General features: G+C 55.1%; 1 protein-coding gene across 6 annotated transcripts in view; it reads right to left on the reverse strand.

Moving 5' to 3' along the window:
* Positions 1–14655, reverse strand: part of RGS3 (regulator of G protein signaling 3) — a 141114-nt gene that overhangs the window by 87042 nt on the left and 39417 nt on the right. For 4 of the 6 annotated variants that reach the window (XM_075015581.1, XM_075015579.1, XM_075015578.1 and 1 more), the window contains 5 exons: positions 13790–13836; positions 8125–8206; positions 3993–4098; positions 3074–3413; positions 1935–1974 (listed from right to left, as the gene is read on the reverse strand). In XM_075015581.1, coding sequence (XP_074871682.1) covers positions 1935–1974; positions 3074–3413; positions 3993–4098; positions 8125–8206; positions 13790–13836 — 615 coding nt within the window. Of the gene's footprint in view, positions 1–1934; positions 1975–3073; positions 3414–3992; positions 4099–8124; positions 8207–10969; positions 11154–13789; positions 13837–14655 lie in introns of those variants that run through there. The other 2 variants (XM_075015583.1, XM_075015582.1) reach the window with 2 other exon arrangements.

Below are 14655 nucleotides of genomic sequence, written 5' to 3' on the forward strand. Positions count from 1 at the left end.
GCTCGTCTGAGAGCCCGACTTCGGCTAACCCTCGAAATGCCAGCCACGGCTTGTCACCGAGCGCCCCCTGCCCTGCACTTAGCCCCTTACCCTGCAGCAAGCCACCGACAGAGCGCAACTCTGCAGCTGGCTGCCCTGCACAGGAGGCAGCACTTCACCACAGGATCCCCCCCCGATCACGCAGCTTCTCCGGAGCCCTCTGTGCACAGAAACTGCCTCTCTTTCCCCAGAGGAGATGCTGAGTCATGGAGAAGCCATGCCCGCAGCAGGGGTACCAGACGTACACGCTTCTCTGGTGCCAGATGGGTACCAGCCCCACAGCTCCAATGGGCCGTACATGACGCTATCGTTCTACCTCCGCACCCCACAGCTAAGAGACCCCACAGATCTGGAGGCCTGAGCAAGTCAATGGGAGTTCAGGGAAACCCAGCACAGAGTCTGCAGTGACCTCAAATGGCCAGAGACTCCCTGAGCACACAGCTTCAACTGCACTAACGCCTGCAGAAACCCCAGCCAGGGTCAGTTCCAATTGCTCAGCAACAAAACGAACCCACCGGAGCAGTGCTAGCCACCTAGGGAACTCCCTTCCCTGAGCCTGAGAAGGGCAGCCCCAGCAATGCATTGGCCAGCAGACAGCCCCACAGACATATTCAGAGACCTGTCAGAATGCCCCCACGCTGCATATATCCCAGGATCGCAGAGCGCTTTGCAAAAGCAAGGCCAAGAGCATTATCCCCATTTTCGAGATGGGGACACTGAGGCACGCTGCTGGAGGAGGGAGAAGTGCAGTGATGTACTCCCCAGTTTGAATAAGAGCTCTCTCAAAGAGCTACAGGCAGAACACTCCTGGCATGGCTCGCTCCCCTTCGTACAAACAGGTAACCCAGGAACTCTGTCACCTCCTCACATAACCCTCACCAACCCCTCCACACTGCCCTCTCCAGAGCCATCTGCCCTGACACACCCACCCCTCCAGCAGCCTCTCGAGGGGTCTGCCCACAGAGAAGCTGTGGGAGAAGTGGGCTGTCTGCAGCCCTTTGGCCATGGGGGGCTGGGCTGGATACTGGTGCAGGCTCACAGTCGGTGGCAGGACAGACCCCTTTGTTTCCCCAGATGGTCTGGTCTCCTCTGACTGCTGGGAGGGGCTCAGTGGGGGAGGGAATCTTCCTTGGCTTGTGGGTTTGGGGGGTTTCTATTCTAGGGAGGAGTTGGCTGGTGTGCGGTGCAGGGGCGGGCAGGCAGCATGACAAGCCCAGCCTGTCCGTCCAATGGAACGGCATGGCCTGTCCCTCACCACACCTGGTTGGAGGAGGAGCAGAGTGCATGGCTCCCCGCCCCTACGCTTTGCTGGGGAGTGGAGTGGAGTGGAGTTCTCTTGTAGCCGCTGCTCTGGCAATGCTGGGGTACTGCAGGGCAGCCGCAAGCAGCAGAACGGTCGGCCCCAGTCCCAGCCCCAGAGAGGACGTTTGAGGGGAGGCCCGAGAACCCGCTGCCTGCCTGGGCCTGACAACACCTGTTTCCACTCACAGACAGCAGGTGATGGGCACAGGCCTGGCCTGAGGACACGGCACAGGCCAGAGAGGAGAATCTCCAGGATAACCCTAAGGAGGAACCATCCAGTATGCGTAACAAGTGAGAGGAGGGTGTCTCTGGGCCCACCTCCTGCCCTGGGAGGGCAGCTGCTGCCTGTCTCCTCCAGGCCTCGCAGTGACTCTTCAAGGCTCGCAAAGCACAAAGCCAGATGGCCCCGTTTAATGGAAGCAGCAGCTTTCTACTGGGGGCCTGAGGCCAGCCCCGTTAGGCAGGGCCTGTCCAGCTCAGCCATGGGGCTGTCACTGCACAAGGTCACGCCAGAGTTTGCAGCAGTGGGAACACAGCTGTGTGACGGCCGTGACTCTCTAGCCTGCCCAGCTGTGCTAGGAAGGGCCACTTACCTGCAAGGGCATTCTGCTCCTGGTACACAGGCCTCAGCAGCTGGAAGAGAGAACAGGCAGTGCAGGGTTACTCCCTGCGGTTTCCAGAAGGACACACTCCAGCAATCTTTAACACCTGACCTCCAGAGATCCCAAAGCCCTTCTCAGAGGGGCAGGGTCACCACCCCAAACTGCACGGATGGGGACTTTGAGAGGCAGTGACCTACCCACTGGAAAGCCTCCCAGTTCCCCGCAGTGCTTGGCCCAGCCCCGCAGACAAGTGCTTTCAGGACAGCCAGCCATCCTGTGCCTTAGCACCGCAATACGGTGTGCCCAGTACAGCAGGGAGTGCTGCTGGGGGTGCAAAGGGGACAGAGCACCAGCGTGGAAGCCAAATTTACTCTGCTAAAAATAAGCAAAGACCACAAAGGCCTCCCTTCCGCTGTGGCTGGGCGGGCGGGGGAGGCAGTCACTAAGGCAGGCAGCAGCCCAGACTCATCCCACTGGGCCACACGGTTCCCTTCCCCTCCAGCTAACCAGGCCCCCCCAAACAGTCACCCTGGGAAGGGGCTCTTGCAGTGGGTCTGCTTCATGCCACTAGGACGTTCCTTGGTGCACAGGACCAGGAGCCAGGCACCCCCCAGCTGGGAGATGACCGCCTGCTCCTTGCAAACAGCCAGCGCCAGACCGTCTCCAGACATCACGCCACAGCGAGGAGCAGTGTCAGCTCCTCGCAGGGACAGCCTCTGCCGGTGCAGGCTGGGGAGAGGGCAGCGCCTGCCTAGGAGTTTCAGAGAAGCTGAAGCTGGAGGCAGGATCCCAGCTGGGTCTGTGGGGTGTCAGAGCCCAGGCTGCTGGCCTCAAGAGCTCCATGCCACCCCCTGGAGCTATGCAGGGTGACCTGTGGGACTCAGGTGAGCTCGAGGTGGCTACTCCTGAAGATCTGCAGTGCCACTGCAAGCCCAGTGGGGCCAGAAGGCCAGAGCGCGTCCCTGGCTCTCGGGGGCAATGCAGCCCTGCACAAGTGGCCTGGCTGATCGCCCGTCGGGTGCCAGCTGGCCTTAGGAGGCACGGCTGGCTGGAGAGCTAGTTGAGACGTGGCCCTGTCAGACTGCCACACAGGTCATGCCCGGCCAAGGAGTGCTGGGGGGCGGCCATACCTGGCTCCCGGGATTCAGAGGTGCGAGGAGGATGTAGTTCTTGTCCCCATCGGAGGATGCCCGGGACAGCGGTGGCATAGTGTGCTGGCTCCGCTTCCCAACCTCCGTGTAACGCGCCCAGTTGTTCAGCACCAGCCTGTCACTCCCATCGTAAAGGACGTGGCAGCTCTGGCGCTGCTCGGGGAGTGAGGGCATCCTGCTGTTTTTCTCGCGCTTGTTGGGAGGCGACTGGAGGTCATAGGAAGATTTGCAGGACGACCTCCGTATCACACCTTCGAGACCTGGCTTCATCTGCGGCACGATCCTCCACACCAGCAGGGTGATCTCTCCAGGGCAGTTCCTGAGGGAGACGCCAGGGAGGAACGTCAGACGCATGCAGCCAGGAGGAGCCAGGCCCCCAGGTTCCAGGAAGTAGGGGTGGGCCACATTGACACTGAGCCACGCAACTGGGAGCCCCCGCCGCCCCCGACTCCCTCTCCCACCCTCCTCCTGAGGCCGCCCCGCCCTCCCCCCCGCCCAAGGACACTCTCTCCCCTCCCGCTTCGCTGCCCAATGGACTCTCTCTCCCTGCCTCCTCCAAGAGGCTTCTACCCGAACCTCTGTGCCCCTCTGAGGCTCTGCATCCTCCACTCCCCTCCCACCATCCCCCGAGCCCTGCCCCACACAGGCACACTGGTGCCCCCCACCCCAGGCAGGCCCCCCGAGCTGCAGCACACGCCCTGGACCAGGGCTCCTGCCTCAGCCCAGTGCGGGGCACCCACATGCTCAGGGTGTCTCTGGAACGCCCACCCAGGGAAGCAGTGCTGGGAAAGCGGCTTGAGCAGCTGGCCAGCTCTCCGGGCTCAGGAGTGAGCTGCAGGGCCTGGTGTGCGTGTGCCCCTTGTGGCTGCCCCCACAACCCTGGAGTGTGAACAGTCACCGGATTTCATGGGCCAGCTCCACGCATTTCCAGTGCTCCACGGGCTGCTGGTTCAGCTGCACCACTGTGTCCAGCTGCTGCAGGCCGGCCTTCTCTGCTGGGCCACCTAACGGAGAGAGGACATGTTCCCAGCCTGCCCCAGGAAGGGCTAGGGCATGGCATGGCATGTGCACAATGGAGCCAGGCCAGCCTTACAGCTGGAGCATTTCCCCTTCATCCCAGAACCTCTCCCAACTGCTCAGACCCTCGACAGACCCTGTCCTGTCCCTCCCCTCCACCCAGTTTCCGTACTCACCTATCCCGGCCCTCCCTACTCCCCCAGACGCCACACTCACCCCATCGCGGCCCTCCCTACTCCCCCAGATGCCACACTCACCCCATCGCGGCCCTCCCTACTCCCCCAGATGCCACACTCACCCCGTCCCGGCCCTCCCTACTCCCCCAGATGCCACACTCACCCCGTCCCGGCCCTCCCTACTTCCCCAGACGCCACACTCACCCCGTCCCGGCCCTCCCTACTCCCCCAGATGCCACACTCACCCCGTCCCGGCCCTCCCTACTCCCCCAGACGCCACACTCACCCCGTCCCGGCCCTCCCTCCTCCCCCAGACGCCACACTCACCCCGTCCCGGCCCTCCCTCCTCCCCCAGACGCCACACTCACCCCGTCCCGGCCCTCCCTACTCCCCCAGATGCCACACTCACCCCGTCCCGGCCCTCCCTACTCCCCCAGACGCCACACTCACCCCGTCCCGGCCCTCCCTACTCCCTGGACCCCATACTCACCCCGTCCCGGCCCTCCCTACTTCCCCAGACGCCACACTCACCCCGTCCCGGCCCTCCCTACTCCCTGGACCCCATACTCACCCCGTCCCGGCCCTCCCTACTCCCCCAGACGCCACACTCACCCCATCCTGGCCCTCCCTACTACCCCCATCCCGGCCCTCCCTACTCCCACAGATGCCATACTCACCCCATCCCGGACCTCCCTACTCCCCCAGACGCCACACTCACCCCATCCCGGCCCTCCCTACTCCCCCAGACCCCATACTCACCCCATCCCAGCCATCCCTACTCCCCCAGACCCCATATTCACCCCATCCTGGCCCTCCCTACTCTTCCGCACCCCGCCCCCCGCAACCCCCTGGACAGCATTCTCTCCCTCTAGCATTTTCTATACTTGGGCAGGCTGAAATTTCTTTTGTGCAGCATCAGTGTTGAGGTCACGTGTGGCTGGCACGACCACCAGTACAAAAGAAAAATCTAGATATAAATATATATTCTAAACACTTCAGTTCAAACATGGGAAAACTAACAAGGAGCAATGGTTAAGATGTTTATTTACTATGAATCAAATAAAAATAAAATTAAACACTCCCTTTGGAGTACATGTATTGTCATCCTTTCAAACACACCAAAGTGGGATATACCGAGAACAGCTATATAAATAAATCAAAGACATGGCCATTAAGTAACAGCATAAAAACTCATGCATTTGACCAGGCGGGTCTTTGTCCACAAAAGCTTATGATCCAAAATATCTGTTAGTCTATAAGGTGCCACAGGCCTTCTTGTGGTTTTTTGAGCATAAAAACTACGCACCAGAACCCCAGCGTCACCTACTCCCAAACACAACAAACTCTTCATCATCTCCACTGCTAGCTCTGCTCTCAAAAACTGAAGCATCTGCCAGAACGCCAGCATGCCCCAGAATTTTGCAGTTCACAAAACTATCCCTCTTGCATGGGTGTTATCCACACATAGCACAGCTTCAAGATGCTACACAAATCTATGAGTCAGCTAGAAATAGTCATATACTCTCCATGCAAATATTAATATTCACCAGCCAGAACTCTACCAGGTAAGAACATAAGAACAGCCATACTGGGTCAGACCAAAGGTCCATCCAGCCCAGTAGCCTGTCTGCCGACAGTGGCCAGTGCCAGGTGCCCCAGAGGGGTTGGACCAAAGGCAATGATTTGTCTCCCGCCATCCATCTCCAGCCTCCGACAATCAGAGGCTAGGGACACCATTCCTACCCTTGGCTAATATGGACCTAACCTCCAGGAATGTATCCAGCTCTTTCTTAAACTCTGCCCTGAACGCTAATACTCCTTCCACCCCACTCCAACTGGGCCATTGTCATAACTGCTTCGAAAGCTGCAGTGAAGTTATGACATGGAAGCACCAAGCTGTGGCCTACATGGCAGGAGACCAGCCTCTCTCTAGTACCAGAGAGTCTGTCCCTGCTCTGCTGCCCAACAACAAAGCAGCAGATGCCACTTGCTGTTGAAATGGGGCTGCTGCCAGTTTCTCAATTACTTTACTGAGGAAGGGTGGTTGTAGGTGGGCAGATGGCTTCCTATCTATGGCATTCCACAGAGTGAGCTGCAGGTCAGATTCTCACCAGCAGGTGCTAGTTACTTTCACCACATGCAGTAGTCGTTTTTCCCCAGCTTTCCCCAGCTGGGACAGTCATGGCTCTTCTCACAGTGCTCGGTGGGCGGGGGCTCCCCCGTGTTTGCGAGGGCCAGCAGCAAACCCTCAGCACCAAGTGGGGACCACAGGCAAAATGCTCACTGGGGTGCCTCTGAACTCCCAGGGCTCTAGGGAGGGAATCTCCACATCCAGCCAGCTGAGACCAGCAGGCAGCAGGGAGCACAGCACAGGTTCTGGACTGACACAGGTCCTCCTGCAGCCCCCATGCCAAGCCATGTCACAGAGGACATGCAAGCTGCACCTCAGCTGCAGGAGCCTGTCCATCTTCCTTGTGGCCTGGCCTGGGACTGGGGCAGTGACGCATGTTCACAATCTCAGACCTACCCAGGACCCAGTTATTCACATGGGAAAAGCTGGTGAGATCTGATGTGCCAGGTATCCTGGCAGACACTTAGTGGATCGCAAACTAGACTTCTCGTCAGTTTCCCGGGCAAGACAAGTACAGGTTGAACCGCTGTCATACGGCGCCCTCAGGACCTGACCAGTGCCAGACAAGAGACTCTGCCGGACCATGGGAGATCGATATGTCTAGCAGCGTTACCAACACTTCAGCTGCTTATGGGGCTCTTAGAAGACATTTAAGGGTAAATTAGAGCTAAATAACAGCCCAGAACAGTGAGAGCCAGGACTGGTTTCTGGAAGCAAACTTTATGGGACCACAGGAAACATGGCCACACCCATGACAAGCGATCATCTGGCTAACTAAAATCATGCCAAATTACAGATGTTCCCAGACAAGAGAGTTCCACATTAGAGACCGTCAACCTGTACGTTTCTCATCCTTATGATTTTGGAGAAAAGCTTAAAAATATATCCCATAAATGCTTAAGAATGAGATTGAAAATAAAAAGAACCAAAATGCATCCATTTTAAAATCTTCAGGTTTGTGAAATGTCAGTTTTGGACAACTGAAACCTGACATATTTTGGCTTGTTTGCAATCATTTCAAGTAAAGCCAAAACATTCAGTCTGGCCCACTGAAACTTGCCAGTCGTTGAAAACCAAACAAAATTTCAGTTTTCATGGGTTTGTTTGCAGGTTTAATTCTGCCAAAAAAAAATGAAAAATTCTGTCAAAATAGGTCAACTAAAACATATAAAATAGTTTTTGTCTGAATGTTTTAAGGGGGAAAAAGCCATACTCAGCCAGAATTAGACCTAAAATTAGACTGGCAACAAAACACTGCAGAACACCACACAGACCTACACACACTGATCTGTGGGTTTAGCACAAACGGTGTATTGTCCAGTTTGAGAAACTGTACATAATCCTCCCATTAAAGACTGTATTCTGAGGTCTGAGCACAAGGGACAGAGTTGAGGTGGTTTTCCAATGGTGGCATTTCTTGACTTTTGCTGTCGAAATTAAGGGATTGATACAAAAGCAACTGAAGTCACCAGAAAGACTCCTAGTGATGTCCACGGGCCCAGGCTATGTGGAGTACTCGTTACATAATCAAATTTTACTCACTCAAAAGAGCGGTTATGAAAAACACTAGTTGTCACCATTTTTGTCTCAAACAAGAAAATGCTGGGAGGTCGGACAGGATCAAGCACAGAAAGCCAAAGGAGATGGGAGGTCCCTTTCAAGCCAGTCCAACACTAAATGATGCATAAAATGGGTTGTTCTCTTACCAGAGTCTACAGCCTGCACACGGACGGGAGAGTCGCAGCAGATTGTGAAGCCAAACCCATCCCTTCCTCGAGGGATTGTAATCTGAAAACAGACATCAGAGTCATCCTGTTAAACAGGAAGGCAGCTACTGTACATGACCAGTAAGAACTAGCACTTTGTTCAGACACAGCCCCAGGATTTTTATGCCTATGTTAAAAGAGCGTCTGTACGGCCATTTGGAGAGGGATGTTCAGAGACAACCGTCCGTATACAAGTCCCCGCTTGGCAGAACAGAGACAAGCGTGGAAGGCCAGGACACTGCTAACCTACCTGATGCTGGACTGCAGCCAAGGCCATAAAAAAGTGTTTACAAATCACACAACATTTGGCATTGCCATCTGTGAGCTGGGGAGCTGTGTGCACTGTACTGCAGAGGGAGATAACAAGTGCCCTGAATTGCTCTTGATAACAAAAAGAGTCTTCTAGAGGCAGGACGAAAGGTGAGTTAAGGTTTGAGCCTGGGAATCGTGAGGTGAGATTTTATTCCTGGCTTTGACAAAGACTGCCAATCAGACTTCTTTGAGCAAGACTTTTAAAAGTTCCCCTTCCGTGCTACGTAAATAATGCCCTTTCCCTACCTTGCAGGGTTGTGGCAAGACTTAGTACATTAATATGTGTAAAACCCTCGGGATGAAGCCCCCCTGAAATCCTCCTACATTATTTTGTGCTAATCTATGTTCAGTAACTAGTGAATGGGTAAAAGGTGAGATACCAAAAGATACAAACGTTCTGAATGGAAGGGAAGGAGCATTAATGGGGGGTTTCCCTCAGCATTCAGGAAACAAGTTATGTACTCCCCTCAGCATGCTGAATCTGGAAGCTGTGAACTCTCACTAACAGAGTGAAGTACATTTGACGAAAGATGGCGTCCAGCACAAGCTCAGATAAACAGCTTCTGTAAATGTTATTTCAGAAAGTCTGTCATATTTCCTGTTAACTGGGTGTGGGGAGAATCAACTGGCCCACAATTTCTGGAAATAAACAAACAGACAGATGGAGCCCATTGAGGGACCCAGGATAAACAGACAGAGGTCCTGCCTGAGGAGAACTTAACCCAAGCCTCTTTACAGCTTTTGGTCTAATAAAGAGGAGGTGAAATCACAATAGTGTCCAGCTGCTCTGTCTCCAGCCATGTGCTCTGTCTCCCGGCATTTCCCTACCATGGCAGTGGACGTCCAAAGCCAAACTCCCTTTAGCATCAGGAACAGGCCCAGTCCTCTGCCTTGGGGTTTGGTGGATTGAAAACATGTTCTTCATCTTGGAACCTTCCCTGCATTTAGCTTGAACACAGGACAGGCTAGAGGAGGATTTCTAGGCCTGCGATTCCTGACAAGAGCTCTGCAAGCAGTTCCTTGAAAGGTCCCAGCAACCCTCCTAGACCACTCAAATGCGGGGAGGGAGACACAAAGGGACAGGGTGAAAACAGCACTATCTTACTCTGCCCTGGGCCTCTACACATCAGAAGTGCGAGTTTCCCTGGCACAGACCCAGCTCTGAAGAGCCAGAGGGTCAGCCACATCGAGTCTGCCCAGGTAGCCTCCAGAGAACCAGCAGCTGACCGCAGATGCTTCTTTACTGAAAAAAGAAATGTAGTGGGCAAAACACTTGCAGTCATTCTGGACTAGAGCTCCCCGGCTGCACCACTGCTGCCACCAGAATGGGACGAGGAGCACTGTGCCTACGCTGCAGACAAGGGCAGGGAAGTGTGAGCAGTCAGGGACGATGGGTTCCGAGAAGGCGTGGGACTCCAGGACCCTAGAGGGCACCAAGATACCAGAACTCTACACCCATGGTGTGGCAGAAGGAGCCAGAGGAGATTTCAGCGGTTCTGGGAGACCAAGAATTAACATGGCCCAGGACATGAGTCACCATAAACCACTGCCACAGGTAGAGCACAGTGGACATGGCTGTGTGACACCCTGTATCCAGCCCAGATACTGGATGCAAACTGTTTAAGCCAGCAACGAAAGGTCCTGTGGCACCTTATAGACTAACAGAAAAGTTTTGAGCGTGAGCTTTCGTGAGCACAAGCCTCCTTCTGCTCTGTCCTCCTACCCAGCGTGTGAAAGTAATTAGTTGCCCTGAAGGGAGTACAGTGCCATATATCCCCCAATTATGGCCCTCACATCAGAACTCAATTAAACAGGAGAGCTCAGAAGAGGGGCTGGGGATCTCTCAGCCTGCCTGGGAGCAAGGCATGAACACCACTGCAGAACAATGGGGAGCTGGTGTCAGACACGCTAAGGCTGCTGCACCTGTAGAGCCACGATTACACCTGACAGCCAGCGCCATGGACAAATGAGACAAAGCTTGGAAGTTTTCTTTACACCGCTCAGCAGAACTTCTTCCTAGCAGCTGTCAACGCCAAAGGTGACTTGCTCGTTTCCATAATGCACGCCTGACGAACCCAAGGAAGGAGCTGCTTAACAGCCTGCAGTGCCCTCCCTTCCACTAATGAATGGTGAACACTACCTCTCACTCCTGGAACAGGGAGTCATAAAGCACAGCCACTCAGGCCATTAGCACAAGCTGAACGCTTGCTCCCAGCCTGCCGGTACGCAGAGAGAGATCATTTATCATGGACACAGACCTGCTGCATATTGCACAATCTCTGCTACAGTGCCATTTGCAAACAACCCAGCCAACCTAACGCACTGGAAATGAGCTGACACTACAGCCAGAGCAGCGGGGGGTGGGGGGACACACACAAGCAGGAATGCTGAACTCAGACTTTGCAATAGACGTGCCCCCCCACCCCAGTGGATTCACTTTGCATTCCAATTAACAGCACTCAGTTCCACAGACCTGTCTGTACCTCCGCTCCGAGCACACCTTGCAGAGTCCATTGAAGCGATTCATGATGGCAGGCTCTAAACTCGCTGCTAGCCCATGGAAATTAAATCCTTCAAAGGAGCAGGAATCCTGGTCTCCTTGTAGCCTAACAGCATGGAACACGCCACAGTGAACCTGGCATAACCGCCCATGGGAACCCAGCTCCAGAGAAGAATGGCAGGAAGCCACCTTTCACCTCCCCAGCCCCTGTCTAGGCTGTATGCCGCTTTCCGATAAGCCAGAGGGCTTCCTGAAAACGCCAAGCGACAAGGAAGAGAGAGTTTGATATTAAAATTCCTGTCAACTATTCAGTATTCCCTAGTCCCTTCTCTGTTGATGTGGCTTTTGTTCCCGCTGCATTCTTCAGCGGCACGGAGCACTTTGTTATTGCAACGTTCTCACAAACACTCGGAGGACGTGTGAGCAGCCGTTCACGGCCCCCAGCCGTACAAGCTTCCCTCCATTAAAAAGAATCCTTGGGTATGTTCAGAGATACAGGGGACCAAGTGAATCTGCGTTAGGAAACCAGGCCAGAACTTGTGTGCACTGAATACGCCGCACAATGCTGCTTTGTGTTTACAGCGGTGGGGAATGTGTGACCCAAGGTGGGAGGTCAGTGGCAGTCGGGGTTTAACTTTAGGGCTGACAACAAGGAGGACTGCAGTAGTACCTTAGAGACTAATGGATTTATTAGGGCAGAAGCTCTTGTGGGTAAAGCCCACTTCCTCAGACAGACCGGAGCGAAGGCAGGTCGTTATGTAAGAAAACGCCTGGGAAAAAAGGTTACACTCCATTGTAAGTCAGGGAGATTGTGGCCATTCAGTGTAGCTGAGGGGCAGATCTGGATCTCCCTCCAGGGGAAGCTGCCTCTGTAGAGCGTTGACCAATTAAGATCCTTATCAAGACCTAACTGTATATGTACAATTGGTTAACTGTTCTACAGAGGCAACTTCCCCTCCAAGGACATTCACATCTCCACATCAGCTACACTGAATGGCCACAATCATCCGGACTGAGCACCCAGATTTACAGCAGAGAGTGACTTTTTTTCCAGCCATTTTCTGACTTATTTACCTGCCTTTATATTTGCACTCCAGCCCATCGGATGAAGTGGGCGTTACCACAAAAGCTTGTGCCCTAATAAATCCCAGGGTGCTCCAGGACTCCTCTTTGTTTTTACAGAGGCGGACTACCACAGACTTTTCAGAATTAAAGGCACAGCTGAAAACTCTGAATCAAGTCAGCCACACAGTGCGAAGCTGGACTGCCTGACCTGACCGCGTTTTGCATTGTGCCAGCAGCTCCCAGGAATGCCCAACTCACAGGGAACCCTGTTTGAATGCAGCTAAACAAAGCTCTTTCCAGATTCCTCCGCTGGGCAGAAATGAGGCAGTGCTTCTAACCCCCAAGCCGAGTCCGTGGAGTTACTGTCTCTGCAGCAGGGCCCAGTGGCAGCCACGGAAATCCAAACACAAGTGGGCGAGAGGGGTTTGAACTAGCAGAGAGCAGCACAGCTCTGCACTAACACAAAGGGCTTGGTCTGAAGCCACTATCTAAACAGGCTCTGCCGTGTCCAGCCCTGCCAGCCTGGGGGTGTGCTCAGCTGCCATTCTGTCTCCTCCCCTGGTATGCCATCTGTCAGGCACCGTAGTGACTGTGCACAGGGCTTGAATTCTTATGGAGCATTTCCCCAAGGCCCCTACCCCACACTCAAACGCTTGAGGGTGCTGAAGATCTCTACTGGCGGGAGCTCCGATCTGGCCCGCCCTGCCATGCAGGAGGACGGCCAGCAGGAGGTGCTGGGTTGGTTTGTTTAGCTCAGCCCTGCAGTTTGAAACACACCACTGAGAATGCAGCCAAGGGAGGAAGCGTAGCGGAACTGGGCGAGATAAATCCTTCGGCTGGTAGGATAAGCCCAGTTTCTGACATAGGCCCTGTGTTTGTGTTGGTGTTTCCCATCTTCCCTCTCCTACAAATCAGAGGGCTCAGTCTCAGGTGCCCCATTCAGACAGTGAAGGATTTAAGGCAACAGCCGCTGCAAAATGGAGTGTGCTCAGACCAATCAGCAGGCGTCCGCAGGAAGGGCCCCTCAGTGCAGTGTAGGTCTAGACGCACAGCTCTGGCTCTTTTGAAGTCTGTGGTACGAAGCACTCCTAGGCCTCAGCCGCCCCTCCCTGAACACAGCGAGGCTCCGCTGTGGGCTGCAGCCCGGCGGCACCGCGCCTACCCGTGTGCTGGGGACAACAGGCAGAACCCGCGCCATCGGTTCGCTTTCCCCTGGGTGCGGGGCGTCGCTCGTGGCCTGTTTCCCAGGGGCCTGAAGGTGAGGCCCAATCCAGGGCTTTCTAAGTAGGTCTTATCCGACTTGGTGAAAGGGGCGGGTGCAGAGTCCATACGGGGCTTTGCGCCTCTCGGGCGTGGCTTGTGCACCTAGGCACCAGTGCATTCTGGGAAATGTGGGCACCCACCCCATAAAGCCCCAACAGGGGGCAGAGTGCCCAGGAGATGGGCACAGAGCAGCAGTAACAGTCTGTGGGGCAGGGCACCGGGGCCATCCTACTGCACAAGGAGTTGAGGGAGGACGACCAGCCAGCATGGCCAGAGCTCCAGATCAAAGCACAACGACAGAGTCTTGACTCAGATGCCAGAAGAGAGCCAGGGGGCAGCCCAGCCTGCAGCTGCCATGGTCCAAGCTACGGGCCCAGCGTTGCGAGTCACTGACTGCTGCCGGAGTCGTTCATGCTGCGCCGCAGCAGGGTCTCAGCTCAGCCCGGGCACACCCAACACACCTACCTCGAGCTGCTCCATGTTCTCAGCCTCCGGGTTCCCCAGCGGTGGCTCTGGAAGGCAACAGAAAGAACACGTCACATAGGCTGCTCTCAGGCACTGCGCCAACACAGCTTCTCCCTCCGCACAGAGGTCCAGCACGGGCAAATCCATGGGGGCACCTGCTCCAGACTGGACCATGGTGGTGTTTCCTGTGGGCATCTGAGGACACTGAAATTCCTGGTTTAATCCATGATGGGCAGCTGCCAGGGCCCTTCACGCTCACTGCCCTGCAACTGTGTCCCAGGCTAGACCCCCTCTGTGCAGGGCGCCCGTGTAGCATATCTCCTGGGCCTGCTCTCCTCCTGCAGACAAGGGGCAGCCCCAGGGCTCAGAGCCAGCAGGAGGGAGAAATCACCCAAGGCCTCATCCAAACCTCATTGGAGACAATCCACTGATTTCAGTGCTGCTGAGGCTGGCGGCTGCTGGCCCAGTTCCAGGGAGCCTGTGAGATGCAGAAGCAGAGTGTGGTGATCACAGAATCCTAAGGCTGGAAGGGACCTCAGGAGATCATCTAGTCCAGCCCCTGCCTGAAGCAAGGATCAACCCCCACTAAGTCATCCCAGCCAGGACCTTATCAAGCTGGGACTTAAAAACCTCTAGGGATGGAGATTCCACCACCTGTCTGGACAAAAAGCAGTCAAGTAGCACTTTAAAGACTAGCAAAATAGTTTATTGGGTGAGCTTTCGTGGGACAGACCCACTTCTTCAGACCACCTGTCTGGGTAACACATTCCAGTGCTTCACCACCCTCCCGGTGAAATACTTTTTCCTAATATCCAAACTACACCTCTCCCTCTGTGAGTTCAGACCATTGCTCCTTGTTCTGCCAT

Source organism: Carettochelys insculpta, chromosome 21 (genome assembly GCF_033958435.1).
Source record: "Carettochelys insculpta isolate YL-2023 chromosome 21, ASM3395843v1, whole genome shotgun sequence".
In the NCBI taxonomy this organism is placed as follows: Eukaryota; Metazoa; Chordata; order Testudines; family Carettochelyidae; genus Carettochelys; species Carettochelys insculpta.